The 17,348-nt window shown below is 44.6% G+C and overlaps 3 protein-coding genes across 3 annotated transcripts; 1 reads left to right on the top strand and 2 right to left on the bottom strand.

The window, feature by feature from the left end:
- Nucleotides 1–3,018: 3,018 nt before the first annotated feature.
- ATNIH1004_002872 (uncharacterized protein) lies at nucleotides 3,019–7,262 on the bottom strand (the record flags this gene model as incomplete). Its single annotated transcript, XM_033567557.1, has 10 exons — nucleotides 3,019–3,375; nucleotides 3,435–3,542; nucleotides 3,603–3,853; nucleotides 3,915–4,170; nucleotides 4,238–4,551; nucleotides 4,617–6,615; nucleotides 6,673–6,699; nucleotides 6,762–6,915; nucleotides 6,978–7,091; nucleotides 7,153–7,262. 10 exons carry the CDS (start codon nucleotides 7,260–7,262, stop codon nucleotides 3,019–3,021), a joined length of 3,690 nt encoding a protein of 1,229 aa, XP_033429552.1.
- Nucleotides 7,263–10,715: 3,453 nt separating this feature from the next.
- ATNIH1004_002873 (uncharacterized protein) lies at nucleotides 10,716–15,122 on the top strand (the record flags this gene model as incomplete). Its single annotated transcript, XM_033567558.1, has 4 exons — nucleotides 10,716–12,936; nucleotides 12,999–13,508; nucleotides 13,574–14,155; nucleotides 14,212–15,122. The coding sequence occupies 4 exons, from the start codon at nucleotides 10,716–10,718 to the stop codon at nucleotides 15,120–15,122; spliced, it is 4,224 nt and encodes a 1,407-aa protein (XP_033429553.1).
- A 1,182-nt stretch (nucleotides 15,123–16,304) lies between these two features.
- Nucleotides 16,305–16,655, bottom strand: ATNIH1004_002874 (uncharacterized protein; the record flags this gene model as incomplete). The annotated part of the gene is made up of 2 exons (XM_033567559.1): nucleotides 16,305–16,456; nucleotides 16,508–16,655. 2 exons carry the CDS (start codon nucleotides 16,653–16,655, stop codon nucleotides 16,305–16,307), a joined length of 300 nt encoding a protein of 99 aa, XP_033429554.1.
- Nucleotides 16,656–17,348: the final 693 nt, after the last annotated feature.

A 17,348-nucleotide genomic window follows, 5' to 3' on the forward strand; every position in this document is an offset into this window, starting at 1 on the left:
TTTAACATCTTCTTGCTTGCTATAATATTTAAAGTGACCTGGCATTTAACGTTTATCTGGATCAGGTGTTAGATCAGGTGTTAGATTAGGCATGGGCTGTTAAATTATTTTATTCCCACTTAGCTTTTCTCGCAATTTTTCTTTTTGCGTGAGATTCGGACTGTCCTAAATATTATCCAGAATATTAAAAGATACTTGTTTTAAAACTAATTCTAATAATTTCAGCACATCAAGCACTTAAGCAGGTGGTTCGGGTGCAGTTTCTTGAATTAGATTATTAAAAAGCAGCTTGGTGGGATTATAAAAACAAGATTTATTAAAGTTAATATCCCTAGCTTTAATAACCTTTTACTACTTTGGTTGCCAAATATACTATATATTAGATGCCTTGTATTCTATAAGATAGCCGATAAACACGCGTGGAGCCATTTTTTTTGTTTTTACAAGATCCTAATCTTGTATATACACGCGACAACTGAATAAATACATGTTTAAAAAATCTAGAGGAGTACTATAAAGCAGTTTGTATAGTATTTTCTAGTTAAGGATTTGTGTTAGTAAGTAATTAATAATATAAACAGTACTTTGCATTGCTACTAGCTATAATTTTTGAGGTAATTTCACCTTAATAATAAGGGCTTGTAATCTAAAAATAATAATTGCTCTGGCATGTTTAGAAGGACTATTTTACTTAGATTGTCCTTGTACCAATGTCTTATGGCTAATCCTATTTAAATACCTGAAATTAGTAATCTTGTTGCCTAATATTTGTTCGTTGTCTAAGCGATAAATTTGGACTGTTATATTCCAGCAATTCTTAACAAAGTTTATAAAATAAATAATTGCATTTCTAACACTGCTTTTACAAGGGCATGTATATATAAAGTGTATTTAGGTATATTTATTATAAAAATAGCAAGCCCAATAATCGCTATTATACGCAGGAGTTATCTATATTAGGTTAAAATAGACCTGTTTAAATAGCTTACTCGCGCATATAAACAAGCGTCGTGAGATTTAACAAGATGCAGATAATAAATAACATGTCTTGCACTTAGTATTTAAATTAGAGATATTAATTTTTACTCTGTTAACTGTGTCCAGTAAGTGCTAAATTTCTTTATTACTAAAATAACCTATTTATTAATACTATATTTCCGTATCTCTATATAAACTTAACGGCTTGGCTGACCTCTTAATCGTGTAAACAGTGTGATCATGATTTGGTGGATTATCTTTAACAACAAGAAGGTTTTTAATAACCTGTAATTAACAAATAACGTGTTTATCACTTTGCCGAATAATCTAATTAAGCTTATTATCCTATTAATAACCTGCTTTCTTTATTCGTGCGTATAATAAAATATTAGTGTGGAAACCCGGTATATATATAATATTATTAAGTCGAATACTATTATTCTTATTTAAATAAAAAATAACAGTTCCCGTGCCTTTTATATCTATTATATTTTGTCCGGCGTGCAAGATACCACGATCTTTGTATTAAAAGTTAGTAAATTGGGATAGCTTATTACAAATATAAATTATTACACCTGTGTCGAGAATAACGCTATTTTATAGGCAATAAGGTACTTTTTTAGTAAAGGTAGCATGCTAAATTAATATCACAATTTACTTTAATAATATGTTTTCCTTGTGTTTTAATATAAATTTTATTATTATTTTTAATATATATTATAATTTTGAATATAGACTATTAAGAATTTTATTAAACTTAGCCTAAATTTCAACATCAGGTGACTATCCTGGTGGTTGTTTTAACTTAATAATATAAGGGCAATCCTTAAATTAATACTTTTCTTTGCAAAAACATGTGTTCTTCTTTTATTATTTTTTTAGTTGTTAAATTATCCCTTTAATGTTGCGAATAACACCTCTAATTTTAATTATTAAATCGCCGCTGTATCTGCAATATATCCTTAGTATAGCGCTAATATCTTCGGTAATATAATTAACTTATCTTCTTGCAATAAATTAAATTGTTGATCGGCCCATGAATGCGAGTATTATAAAATTACTGTTAAAAAGTGGTATACAGTATATTAACCTATTACCTTAGGTAAATTAGCAGATAAGTAGTTATAATATACTAATTTAAACATAGCTAACCATTGGTCTAAACTACCGCTTTTAATAGGAGAATTTCGTGCTTTCTTATATTATGCATATATTATTCGGGCCTCTTGCTCTGATATTAGTGCTAATTGTTGCTTTAATAACTTTAAAATGTGGAATGTTAATTCCTTCCTATATAAATAATACACAAGTAATGGACCAACTAATCCCAGTACAGTTTTGTAAATAACTAAAGTCCTTGTTTTACCTTATTATATTTATTCTTTTTAAGGGTGTATAGCTGCATTTCCATTTTCTATTTATTATCTAGCTTCTTTGGCTTCGTCGGAATCTTTGGTTTCTCTGGAATTGCCGGTAATTCCTCTTCTGGCGTATTAGGATTAATATAATCCCAAATATCGCGTGATTTCGCCGTGGATTAAATAAGGCTATACCAGGCGCGCTATTTATCTCTTGTTTTTAAAATAATAAAAACCTTCGTGGCAGCGCTGTTTGTCCCTATTTTAATTTAATATAAATTCTCGGATTAGTGAGTAGCTTTAACGCAACATGGTTATAAAGCTTAGTAAGAAGTTTTAAATAGCTTTTCCTTAAATCAGGTAATTAGACTTGATTAAGCAATTTAGTAATAAGCCGGGCTACCGGGCTTATAACTGTGAACCATAAAATTACGCGTATTCGCAAGTATCGATCCTTTATTAAATTAGGTCTCTGATTTAACTAAACTATCAAAACATCTCGCATTTATAAAGGCGAGGTAAACAAATAAAGAATGCAAACTAACTAATATAGGAAATAAATGCAATCTGATGATGTTAGATTATTAACAATATTTGACCGAGAAAGGTGCTGAATAATCAATATTACCATAATTGTCGACACTAGATAATCAAGCACTCTATCGACTGGGAGAATATCCCTCTACTTAAACCCCTCCATAAAGATATACCTAAGCGAATCCATCTGCAACGAATTCAAAAGCTCGATCAGCTGGACACAGAGATTCACCCAGTTCTCATCATTAGGATTCCTCGACGGAAGCCACCTCTGCCTCATCTCATGAATACCCGCTCTCACGAAATCCCGGGCATTTCTCACAGTCTGATCAATGCGTTCCTGAAAGAACCTACGCCAGCAATCCTCCAAATTAACGTCCTTTCCGGTAGCTGCCTTATACGCTTCGGAAGTCCGGCGGAGCTCAGTTGTAATGCCATTAAAGACCATCTGGAAGCGTCTTCGGACAGCGGGATTGTTCTGGTAGCGGAACACCGCGATAGTCTGCATATGATATTATCAGTAAAGACCTAAAGGCAGATAGATAGTGAAAGACACTGTACATTTCGCAACATCTGTAATGTACTGCGGTAATCTCCTCTCGATATCATGTTATCCCAGGAGTCATGATACTTCGAGTCTGGGCCGGGGGGGTTTTTAAGGCCCCAGAGCTATACGAGGATCTTATTAGTCTCCGTGGATCGGGGTAGAGGGTTGGTTTATGCCCTTACATCACCTTTCACCCTGTTAACACTCTCCCTTAAAAGGCGGAAGACATCTCTGTTGTTCATGCTACCAAGCTCTTCCATAATGCGGTTCAGCGGCATCTTGGGATTCGTTCCTCCCGGCACAGAAGGCGCGTTTATGATCACCTCCTTATTAAGGAAGTTAACAATGAGGTCACAATCCACATCGCATTTGGGGTCATTCTGCGCCCATTCCAGGAATTCATTAATTAACTTGATTTCGATAACATGTTCCGCTGGTTAAGACAAGACATGTAAGACACTGCAGCCATGTAAAATAGAAGTCAGCTAACTTACTGTTCAACTGTACATTGTGAGGAACATTCTCGCCTTCTCGTAACGGTCTCTCGCGAACACGCGTGTTTACACACATCTCTCTTTGGTCAAGATCAACAGCCTGCCTAGCCGCGGCGGTCGTCAGGGCCCATTCACTACCCCCAGGGTATGCCGAGCGGGTGTATGTGACCTTATGTACCGTACCATCTTTATCCTTACATTCGAATGTCAGCTTTTTCGCTTTGGCGCGCTTCTCAAGACGAACGAGGACATCTCGCTGTTTTTGCATAAAGAGTCAGTGGGACGAGGATACAGTCAGTAAAGGGCTAAGGGCTTGGGCTCACCTGCTCGTTCCATTGGACCTCGCGCTGGGTCAAGGCGGGATCGTGCTCTTCAGCGTCGCTATTACAGAACTCTCCCTGGTCACAGAGATCTTCTAGACACCAGATAGTTCTGTCAGTTTCACCTACCATTTCATTCCACATGGCTGGGAACTCAACGATGTATTTGGCAGTTTTCCTCGGGCCATTGGATTTATATTCTGGATAGGTTTTATTCGAGTGAATCCAGGGCAACAGGTCGTCCGCACCGAGATGCGGGAAATATTTCTTCACAACATCCCATGCATCGGCATACGCCTTGTAGTGCTTAGTCTTGCCTATTGAATATACTCCAGCAACTCTGTAAGGTAGTCAATCAGTATGTACAATCCGTCGAACAAACAGCCTGCTGCCCGCTTCTCGAGTGAGCCCTCGAGCGTGGGTTCTTCTGTACACGATGGGGTCGACAGCCAATTATTAATCGCCTTGGAGAAAGCCTGTAGGTGTTCTGATGGGGTTTTAACCTCGGTATATGATACAGGGTCACAGCAGTACGCCCGGGCACCACTTTTGTAGCAGCCCCAATTATAACTGTCCATGGCCACGCGCATCTTACCCGGAGGGCAACCTGAGGCACATCGCTGACCCCCAGATACCAGTCCCCAGCCTTTGAACCACTCACAGTTCTCAAACCTGCTTGTCTTGTCCTCCGTGTTACAGCAGTACTTGCGCTCAGTCAGATGTCGTCTGGGCCATTCAGGGCCCATGAAGTCACCAGGGTAGCAATATACATCTCCACTACCCGTTCCCGAGGCTCCCAGCACAGTGCTTTTGGAACCACTGCACACGCCTTTATCGCATTGAGGGTACGAAGCCCACTCGCACGTATCATACAGGTTCATGCTGGCAAGTGCCTTGCTAGAACTATCCTTAACCGTGCAGCAGGCTGTCTGGTGCTCTTCGTGCTTGCATCCGGCTTGAGTCGAGCCGATCTCAATCATGCCACTAGGGCAACCGCTTTTACAGTTACCATTGTTATGTGAGTACCAGCCACATTCAGGGATGCTCTCGGGCGGACAGCAGAAAGAGCGAGTTCCTGCGCCATGGCAGGCAGTGCTATCCATCATGTACTCATCCTTGCGGCTCCACTTGTCGATGCGCTTGATCATCTTCCAGTTCGCAGGACAGGGCGCGCCACAGTTGCTCCAATAGCATTGGTTGATAGTCATTTTCTCCGTAATATAATCTTCTTCGTCCTTCTCCTGACGCTGCAGCGTCACCTGGCGGTTGGTTACCTTAGCCAGATCGTGCGAAAAGTCTGCAGTATCGGTGTCGTGGCTGATGGCCCACACCATCACTCCGCTGAGACACTGGGTGCGAGCAAACTCAGCTTTTATGCCTAGGGTCTCTCGATCGTCATAGGACACCCATTGGTCATCCCAGTGAACCACCTTGACTGCGGCATCCTTATAAAGCTTTGGCTTTAGATCTTTCTCCCGAATAATCTCAACGATTTCGTTGTTAAGGAGGACTCCGGCTTCGTGACTACAAACCCCGGCAGTTCCTCCGGAAGCGTACACACATCCGGGATCCATGCAGCCCTTGACAGTGTAGGCCCGGCCGTAGAACGCAAGGCCCATGACCACTTGTCCGCCGTCGACATCATTTCGCCACAGTAGATCTAAAGAGTTTTTGATCTCGGTAAGATTAGTGTGCGCGTTTAAGTATGAACCAGTCCACTTATTTCCCTGATCCCATGTTCCATGCATGTCATAGGACATGATATTGAAGAACGTGATATGTTTGGACAGGGCCTTAAGGTCAAAATGTTGCAAATACCAGTAAGAGGCGGGAAGTGTAATAGAAAGCTCATTGCGACCAGGAGTCTGATTTAGAGTCTTCTTAAGGTTGGCCATAAACTTAGGGAAGTTCTTATAGTCCTGGGGCCGTCCGTTCCGATCAATATCCTCGGGATATTCCCAGTCTAGATCCACGCCGTCAAAGCCATATGTTGACATGAAGGAAACCAATGATTTAAAGAACTTCTTCTGCTTCTCTTCTGAGGCTGCTAGATCGGAGAAAATAGTCGCTGTCGGTCCTGGATCATTAAACGTCCAACCTCCCAAAGCAATAAATATCTTCATATCCTTATCATACTTTTTTAAGGCCACCAACCGCTCATAGAGTTTCACATCCCGATTGTCCGATGGGAGGACCTCATAGGTATCCGGCTTAATCGTGGCAAAGGCAAAGTTAATGTGGCTATAAACACCGAGAGGGATCTGCTCGGGCCAGAAATCATTACAGGGGCGCCGACTGGCCCAGCCTTCAAAGTAGCCCACGACGCGTGTGAGGTAGCGGTCCTTGGAACATGTCTCGTGTTTAACTGTGGTATTGCCGCACTATCCCAAACATCCAGTGTCAGTACTATTGCTTATCTAGGAGGAGGTAGGCCATACGAATTCTTTGGTGGTGCCACAGAAGCCCTAGAAGAAGATGTGCGGTTAGCATATTGTGTGTATTCCAGGCAGCTATCTAGAACACTTACAAAGTCCGAACAACACACATTCAGCGGGCACCGTGACTTCTCCGACCACTTTAATCCCCAACCGTGATCACATTCACCTTTCCTGCCACATCCAGAGACACAGATATCCTTCGCACAGAATTCAGGTCCCAGGCCACAGAACCCGAACTTAGAACTAGGAGAGAATAAACAAAGTTAGAGCCCAGGGCTAAAAAAAGAAAAGAGGTGATGCCATACCAGCATCCAATCTCACAAGGGTTATTCGCATCGCAGGCCAGCTTGAAGTCGCAGTTCGCAACACATCCTTCCCCACAGTGGTCTGGCGTCGTTCCACAGAAGCCATCCTTCGAACTAAATGCACAATTCACATGAGTGTAAGCGACAATCTCTGTCAGCATATTAAAGCACATACCAACATCCAGTTGCACAGGGCTTGTCCTTGCTGCATTCTTGCGCCAGCACAGACAATGCCAGGCAACAAAGCAGTACAAACACCGCCAGTAGCCGGTGATATTCCGACATTTTCAGCCAACTTGGTTAAGTTGGATGTAAACTAGACTCCCCTCATCCTTCTTATACCGCTTCCAGAATCCCTCTTTGGGGTTTCCACCGGAAATTGGCCTAAGAAAGACTTCAGGGGGTAGCACTTTGTCATTGTGATCTCCACCTGTAGACAAATTCTCAACTTCTAGGTGATTGACCGGGGGCGCTCCGGAGGATTCTAACCTCTCCCGGATAACGCTCGGTGCCCTGTAGATAAAGCCAAGGCACTAGCGGACCGAACCGGCTTTTGAAGGATTCTGTCAATACAGAAATACCACAAATATGGCTCTCCTAGAGCCTATGGGGCTTAGGAACCTGAATAGTAATTTTCTGATTCCACGGATTCTTAGTTCAGGAACCGTTCAAGAACCCCCCCCTTGCTTAGTGCAATGGCCCCGGTTGTTGACGGCCGGGAACGCAATTTCCATTAAGTGCCCTTTCTCCTGGACACTTTAGGATGGTGGCAAGCATGAAGTATCGAGACAAAGCTATTCGACTAACTAAAAACTTCTAATGAAGCTAATATAGTCAGTCATGTATAGGGAGTTTCAATATGAAGGAAAGGGGATTAGGATAGGTATTATGTTTCTCGTATTCCTACTTTAAGTAATGTGTAATTACTGTGACTAGAAAGATACTATGAATGGTAGATGTCACTTCCACAAATCACTGCTTTTTTGAATTACCTATAGAAGATAACAGGATTCAGCCAAAAAGCCCTTACGGACTTCCAAGCGTTACAGTAGTAGCACTAATAAAAAGAACCAACAATCAAGGCACACTAAACCGAACCGCCTTAATTAATCCGCTGGATATGTGAGCCGCTCTAGTAGCCTGTGGAGAATAAGCTCAATGCCATTGTGGCCACAGGGTCTTGGGCTCCGTCTTCGAGGGCTTGTAAGTTGTAAGATCACAGACCGCTCGGCGGTATGCCAAATGTTCCAGAAAGATTCTTCATACCTAGCCAGATGATCTTTGAGGCTGTTAACTAAACCCCATCTGTGTCTTATCGATTGTATAGACCTCCGCAAGACCTATTCAATCATTTGTTCCAGGCCAACAGACTCATCATGATGTCTCATCTATCCATGGAACTTTTATGTTCATGTTCATTGCATCTACGGTAGCCCGGTTGAAATACACTAGTCGATGCCTGTGTACGCTATTATGTACTAAAAAAACGAACCAACTATAGGTTTACGAACGTTCCTCGGTCACACAGTCACTTAAATAAAGCTAGGTGGAAAGCGTTCAACCGGTCCTCATAGTAGTTTCTCGATAGAGCGGATACCTGGCTGAGGTCTATTTAATGGTACCGGCATAACTCCCGCTCTAATCAAGCACGAGTTGGAGGCATGAGGGATGGTGGGCAGGTGCCAGAATTATATGGGTAATTCTATGAGAGAATAAATATTCTCTCTGTAATCATGATGCCCTGAAACGAACGAAGTGAGAGTAAGGGGGCTACTTTCGGCCGTGACGCCAGCGTGAGCTGCCCGCAAAACTCGCCGTGAATCCTGACTGCCAAATTCGCGCCAAGCCTCGCTATTATGCACCTGTTAAGGGGTTTTTCTGATTGGCTGCTCTCCTTTTCTTCTAATTAGTTTAGCTTACTTGCTTTTTTGGTTTAGTATGTAGTATATATAATTTACCTCCAATATGTTGATGTGCCGTCATTGGACCAAGCTCTGGTTTACTGTTTCTTACTTTGGCGAAATGACAGTTATATATTACGGTGTCCAACAGGCCCTGTTGGGCCAATGGGATTAACGGGCTTAATGGGCTTTATAGGCTTGATTAATAGGCTTAATAGGCCTCATGGGCTTCGTGGGTGTAATAGAATTCCTTACCTCTCAACTATCTTGTTGGCCTGCCTTACTCCGCCCTATCCTCGAGGATCTGCAATGGGGTAATGTGGCTTATAACTCACTTATATTGTTTATGACTCATACTGCTTTTCCTATCTCTGTTGTGCCCGGCACATGAATGAGCGTTTCCCAAGCTTGAGAAAGGAACTTAAGCTTCAGTTTCTGTATCTACCTGATCCTAAGTTGAAGTATCGCCAAATACTATTCTTATTGCTCTACTGATTGATTCCTCCTGTTCCACCCGATACTCCTTCTATTACAGTGGGCGTAATGGGCGTAATGGGTGGGCTCGAAACTGAACTGAACTGACTGAACTGAAAGAAACGAAACTTACTAAACTAAACTGAACTGACTAAATAAAACTAACTGAACTAAACTAACTGAACTAAACTAGCTTATTGTTCCAGGGGAAACAAAGGCTCAAATAGACTTGTTAACCCGCGGGGCCATGGTTGTAGATCATTTTCTAATAAGGCAGTGATTTACATTCTTAATAGAATACAGTCCCTTAATACAGTAATTTATTTATATTACCATGGGTAAGTAATATATTTACTGTATTTTATCTCTTGGCAACCCATGGGGCTAACCCGTCGTGTCAACCATAAAATACGCGTATCCGCAAGTATCGATCCTCGATAGAATTAGGTCTCTGATTCAACTAAACTACCAAAACATCTCGCGTTTTATAAAGGGCGAGGTAAACAAATGAAGAATGTAAACTAACTAATATAGGAAATATAAGCGATCCCTTGATGTTGTATCATCAACAACATGTGACCGAGAAAGGTGCTGAATAATCAATATTACCATACTTGGCGACAGGAAGTAACCCGGCCCATACCGGGTTATTACATCGGACAACCCAGCCCATTTCTTGGCGGGTTGGGCCGAGTTTCCTGGGCTGAGCCTAACAAGTCTAGGCTCAAATTCACGCCTCATTCCCATCACATTTCAAATTTCCTTTATTTTCCACTACTGTCCCGTTTCGGTTTTCATTTCAGGGCCAGAGCGTGCGACAGCGCGTCACCAGTGTTATATTAAATCCTCATCTTCTGGAGCAACCACTTTATGAGTATTTGTCAAAATAAGCAGATTGAAACAGCGCTACTTGCCCTAAAACAAACGAACTGTTAGAATTACACAGTAATTTAAACATACAGAGTATTTCACATGGTGTCCCAATATGGACTAGCTTTATTCTAACAGCAAGACCAAAGCTCGCCAAGACGTAACTATTTGCTTGGCACCGGAGCGGCGGAAGGGTCCGGTCCAGCCCGAAGGCAAATCTATGGAGTTGTACCTGAGACATCTCATTTCCCCGCTGCTAAACAATGTTACCTAATTTGAAAACGAACATGGGTCTGTCCGGGAGAGCACCCCGATCTGGGTAATGGGCTCTGGGATCCGTGATATCCATAGTACTCAGGGGAGAGCGAATTTCGCAGCGGGGCCAGGGAGGTTGAAAGGGCCATAGAAGACGGACAATTTGCTCGGGCGAACGGTTGGTTATATGTGGCCAGCACACCCCATCCTTAGACACAAACATTTGTCCGCGGGCATGATGCGAGGTAAAGCCTTTGTTTTCTCGTACCTGCTGCTGGTGTGCCAGGCGGTTGCCATTTTAGCAGCTGGCCATGGACATTCGCATCGCAATCATCTCCATCATCACCTAAGGCGTGAGGGTGCTTCCGCATCTTCGAGTGCAGCTGTTTCTGTTGCATCACCCAAATCTAATGCGGGAGTCTCCGAGGCTATGTTGAAAGTTTCGAAGGCTCTGGAGGCTTTGGCTGTTGTGAACAAGCTCCGACTGGAGAATGTCAAGTACAACAACTACACACTCGCAGATCCTGATCAGATCACCGGAGAGCGCATCAACGCTCCTCCGCTGGACTACTCGAACGAAAGCGTGAGCAAGCTGTCCTCCACCGCTCAGCTTCGCAGCAGAGACGCTTTATATTCCTTAACCGGCGACAGCCGGAAGAGCTTCGCTTACACGATCCCTGCGGATCTGGCCGAAGCTGCGCGCATCTTGGCCGAGTCCGCACCGCCAACACCATCAACTGGAGAAGAGGCGGCTCTCGCAGTCGAAGTCCACGCCAAATATCGGTCAAAAACAAACGATACAAATCGGCCGCCACAGAAGCTAAAAGAGCCCAACGGGCTATTTGAATATGTGGCGGACCAGAGCGTTCTTGGTTTTCACTCGAACGATTCCCCATCGGACACAGCAACGTTAAGCAAGCGAGCTGTATCTAGGTCCAACTTCTGGATGGCCAACATGCAGCAGCGGGGTATCAGTCCTTTTGCTCCGGACGGTTACCCCATATGGAGAAACGTCAAGGATTACGGAGCAAAAGGTGATGGAGTCACGGACGATACTGCTGCCATTAACAAAGCCATTTCTCATGGAAACCGCTGCGGAGCGGACTGTGGCTCGAGCACAGTGTATCCTGCGGTGGTTTTCTTCCCTCCCGGAACCTATCTCGTCAGCAGCTCCATCATCCAGTACTATAATACTCAATTCCTTGGTGATCCCACTGACTACCCAACCATCTTGGCCGCAGCGAGTTTTGTCGGATTAGGTGTTATCACGTCCGATGTGTATGTTGGGGACCAGGAAGAATGGTATATTAACCAGAACAACTTTCTTCGTCATATTCGGAATTTCAAAATAGATATCACCCGCACTGATCCCAGCGCCTATGTGTGCGCTATCCACTGGCAAGTTGCGCAGGGAACCACCCTCGAGAATATAGACTTTTATATGTCGCAGGCGGATGGCAATACTCAGCAGGGTATATACATGGAGAATGGCAGTGGAGGTTTCATGAGCAATCTGACCTTTGTTGGTGGTAACTTTGGTGCCTATCTCGGCAATCAGCAATTCACCACTAGTCAGCTAGTCTTCGTAAATTGCAAAACAGCGCTCCAAGTTCATTGGGACTGGGCCTGGACCATGCAGGACGTGGTGATTGAGTCGTGTGGGACTGGAATCACCATTGTTGGTGGAGCTGGAGGCCCATTGGGCACCTATCAAGGCGTCGGCTCATACATCCTGGTCGATGCTCTTATTGCGAATACGGCAACAGGAATTCTTACATCCTTGTATAGTGAGAACTCTACCGCTCTCCTACTGCAAAACGTCGGGTTTTTTAATGTGAAGGACGCAATCCGAGCGGATAAACGGACAGACCCTCTGTTAGCTGGCGGAAACGAGGTGATGGTCGATTCATGGGGTTTCGGAATGTACGCGGATGACACCGGAATTCATTTCGCCCAACAGACTAAACTGCCTGTTATTCCACGCCAGGAGGCGCTGATGGGAAGTACATCGTACGTGCCGGGAACAAACAACTATTTCACCCGACGACGTCCTCAGTATGCTAGTCTTGATGGATCCGAGGTCTTTGACGTCAGGGCCTACGGCGCGAAAGGAGATGGCAAAACCGATGATACCGCGGTGTTAAACAGCATCCTTTCTGCCGCTGCCAACATGTCTGCGATTGTGTATTTCCCGTATGGAGTCTACGTGATTAAAGATACACTGCATGTGCCCCTGGGGTCACGAATTGTAGGCCAGGTTTGGCCGCAGATTATGGCTACTGGAAGCAAGTTCCAGGATATGGAGAATCCCCGTGTTGCTGTTGAGGTGGGTAAGAAAGGGGACGTGGGCATTATCGAAATTCAGAATATGATGTTCACGGTTTCTGGGCCTACGGCTGGTGCTATATTAATGCAGTGGAATATTCACGAATCGACGAAAGGTTCTGCGGCACTCTGGGGTAAGGATTTGTGCAAGCCAACCTGATAAAATAGAACAAAAACAACGCTAACGCTCGATTAGACTGTCATTTCCGTGTAGGAGGTGCGACGGGATCCAGTCTCCAGGCAAAGGACTGTCCCAAGCAAGCCTCGTCCGTGAAAGAGAGCTGCATTGCGGCCTCCGCACTCCTCTACATCCCGAAGTCAGCGTCTGCGTATATGGAAAACGTATGGGCTTGGACAGCAGACCACGATCTTGATATCAAGTCCCAAGATCAACTCGATGTCTTCGTTGCGCGGGGCTTTCTAATCGAGAGCCATGGCCCAACATGGCTCTATGGTACCGCCTCAGAGCATAATGTTCTTTACCAGTATCAGCTCTCAGGGGCACAAAATGTGGTCATGGGAATGATTCAAACAGAGTCCCCTTACTTTCAGCCTAGTCCTCCTGCGCCACAGCCGTTTGGCCGTAGCCTGGGGAAGTTTGCGAACGATCCCGACTTCTCTAATTGCAAGGCCGGCGACAAGACATGCGCGAGCTCGTGGGCTGTGAGGATAATTGATTCGAAGTCTATCCACATATTGGGTGCCGGTGAGTTTGTTACAACACTCCGTCTTTAGTATTCACAACTTAGTTCAACTGATACTCTTGTTCAGGCCTGTACAGCTTTTTCAATTCGTATTCCCAGGACTGCCTGGACACGGAAAACTGCCAACAACGAGCATTCCAAGTTGAACAAAGCAGCGACATATGGTTGGTCAATCTGGTCACAAAGGCGATTGTCGAGTCCATTAGCCCGGTTGGTGAGATCGCACTATGGGCGAAGGACACGAGGAATGGATTCACGTCGTCTCTTCTTGGATGGTTCCGAGAGGCCAAGGTCATCGGACAGCGTAACTTCACTGGCTTCTACATGTACGAGGACGAGCATGACGCCGACTTTTTAAATCTGTTCGGCCAGACCTGCCAAACATCCCTCACACAACGAATTGACTGTCACGACGACACATACCTCCTGCGGGACTCGTGGAGGGGTGGCTTGGACAATAACACCCTCACTGACCTCATCTGTGATACAGGGTGTGAGACGTCTATTGCCTCGTGGTTTCACGGGGTCACTAACAACTGTGCGGAGGCTGAAGAAAAGGAGCAGGCGCCTTCCCTTCGTGGCGGTAGGCTGTGGGCAGCTTGGAATGAGACGTGCCAGAAGGACCCGACAACCGATACGTACTGCGGCGGTAGGCACCCCTTTTATCCTTTCATCCTGCGCATTCCTAACAAGTGGTAAACCCAGACGTCATCGACAAATTCACACCGGTATCCAGCATCGAGGAAATGCCCTCTAACGAGATCTGTTCGTTCTGTTACGTGAAGCGCTACGAGATGATGCAATCCACCCCGTACTCTATCTATGATGAACTTTACGAGGCTGATCTAAAATACATCAACAAGGCCTGTGGGCTGTCCGTTCCCACAGATATCCCAGACCCCCTGCTGCCCTTTAAAGATCCCTATAAGGAGACAAACGACTTCTGCGCCTCAGACGTGACCTATACTACCGTCGCCGGCGACACCTGCGACTCCATTGCAACAAAGCATAAGGTTGCCTCCGCGTCCTTGTTTATGGGCAACGTCAATTTGAAAGACTGCACCTCGATTCCCGAAGGTACAGAGCTATGTATCCCGTTCTCCTGTGATATCTACACCCTCCAGAAAGACGACACCTGCGTCTCAATTGAGAAAGGGCTTGGTCTTGAATACGCATCCGGGGAAAGCATCCGCAAGTACAACCCCTGGTTGGACCTGGATTGCTCGAACCTGCAAGTGGTCAGCGATTCCGCCTATGGACATGTGCTATGCGTATTTCCACAAGCAGGCAACTCCACCACTACAGCGCCGGATACAAATCCCACCGTACCCGATTACTCGGATGGGTATGCCATTCCTGAGATCCCGCCGCCCACCAACGCCTCGGTAGCGGAGGGCACCACGATGCGGTGCGGTAAGTGGCATGTGGTGACGAGTACGGAGATTGAGAAGAAAGATATGTGTACTATTGTCTGTGTAAAGGAATCGATTCCCTGGGATCTCTTCCTGGAGGTTAATCCGTCCTTGAAGGCGGACGACTGCGTGCTAACAGAGGGGAAGACGTACTGTGTTGGGCCTACCTATGAATGGAACACTGTGTTTGCAGATGAAGATTAAGGATTAGAGAAATAATTTCTTGGGAAATCTTGCAACTGATATAGCTGGCATAAAACAGGTTAGATATCAACATCGGTATAGATTAGAGGATCCTTTGTGATAATGTCATGGCTAGAGCATCCAATCGCACACCGGTCCCCGATAACATCCAAAGTTAACATCTATTATGAGACTAACGGACAATGTTAACCAAACTTAGTATATAATAATGGACCGAATAATACATACAACAGACACATGCCCTTTTATTTCATCTAGATTATTGTAGAGGTAGGACTGGTTTCCAGTACAGCTGCATATCATACAGGTAAATACTCGGCCATTTTATTTCTGGCCTCCTCGGCATAGATGGTCTAATATCGACTCAGGCACCTACTAGGAATCGAACCCAGTACCTCTATATTACTAATGCTAATATATTAACGTACTCCACGGCCTATAACTCTGCTACTAATATATTCAGATGGTTTCCCCCATTGTGCAGCTTAATAGGGCCCTGATGTCACGGTCCTAAACCTAAATTGAATGAAACAAGATCTATTCAGAACATAGGGCGACTCATATTCAAAACAACTAACTTGAGGAGCTATCTGTAGAGGTGTTGCTGGGAAGGAGGGTGTAGGATGTGTGGTCACGTGATTGAATAGGGCTAGGGCTGGAAATCAGGTGATCTGGGATCTCTTCGAGGTCGTGGGCCTTGACCTTGACCTTGCCGTGACACCTGATGGCATTAGCTTAAAGCAGTACTACCCAAGTCTTGAGGACTTTCAGTCAACTTCTTCCTAAAAAGCCGTATAACATCGTAATGTTTGTATCTCTGAGCCACGCTATATGGGGTATCACCATCGATGGCAGCGATATTTGGGTCGGCGTGTGCCTCCAGGAGAAGGCGCATAACATCGGTATGGCCATAAAGAGATGCCCAGAGTATAGGGGTTTCCCCAGCTATGCATATAGCATTAACATTAACTTAATTGGTTTTAAGAAGCGTTTTAACAATTTTCCTGTACCCCTTTGAAGCAGCTATTCGAAGCGGTGTAATATCTTGGATATTCCGTGTATCGGGCGCAGTACCTCGGCAGAGAAGCTGTTTGAGATTTGCGAGATTGCCAAACTTTGCTGCATTGTAACGTTGAGCTATTGTAGGCAAGTGAACAGGAATTGCTTGCTTAAGTTTGTGTGCTAAGAGGCCAAGTCGCGACACTCGTAGTCCGGGACCAGATCGTAGAACAGAGCTTGTACATCCAGAGACTTCAGCGCTGCCTGGTACTTAAGATAAGTATCATGGTTTTGGTGGTCAAGCGCCTGACCTCGTGTAGCCTCTGATGCCTTGGCTGGACACAGAAGTTGGCATTAGGAAAAACTATTTCTTGATTGGATTATACGGTCAATCTTGTTTGCGACATTGCCCCTAATACTATGGACTCGTAGCACATCTCTGAATCCGTCTCGTTTAGCCAGCTTCGTGTAGTTATGGTGTAGGGACGAAAACGTCAACGCTTTGTCTGCCTTAGGCTCTTTGGGAGATACCATGCGGAAGAATGGAAGAGATCTCTTGCTGATTCAGTCCATTGGAGAGTCCACGACTCTCTTCCCACAGACGGTCGCTTTTCCAAGAGATCGTTAAGTAAGAAGATTTAAATGCGCCATCTGCAATACCATAAATAATTACCCAGAATACAAAATTCATCCCCAGTACAGGATGTTCCCGGAACCAATTTTTAGGCCTATGTTCGACCAAGTAAGCTATCTAGAAAAACAATAGGACCCTCCTATAACTTACAACGTGGTATCGTCTCGGTTACGCCATCCTTTTAAGAATTCGGGATTAATAGTTACCCAGCGTTTAATAAGCCCGTTCTTGCTCCATTTTAAATTAAAAGTCAGGTGCTAAATTATAGGGTTAGCCACGCTTTTCACATGTCGCTGGATAGAAACTCACCCTGTAATAGAGGCACTTATTTGAGTTTCGATATGAACTTGACTTAATGATAGTACCTGCTCGGGCTCCCAAGCTGGCAAAGAGGGAGAGCGAAGATCCTGTCTGCACTCTAGCTCGTTCGTGTATATAGTTATAATTGTCTTTCTTAAATAGGTAGCGAAGTAGATACTCAATGTCCTGGGCTGTTACTAAGGCTCGCTCCCTCGGTTTAGTAGGGAGCCCATATTTCGCTGTAAGTACGCTCTGGATATACTAAAATTAAGTCAGCGCTAGGCCTAAGTCCA

Source organism: Aspergillus tanneri (genome assembly GCF_003426965.1).
Source record: "Aspergillus tanneri strain NIH1004 chromosome Unknown AapTan_1_pilon_pilon_pilon, whole genome shotgun sequence".
In the NCBI taxonomy this organism is placed as follows: domain Eukaryota; kingdom Fungi; phylum Ascomycota; class Eurotiomycetes; order Eurotiales; family Aspergillaceae; genus Aspergillus; species Aspergillus tanneri.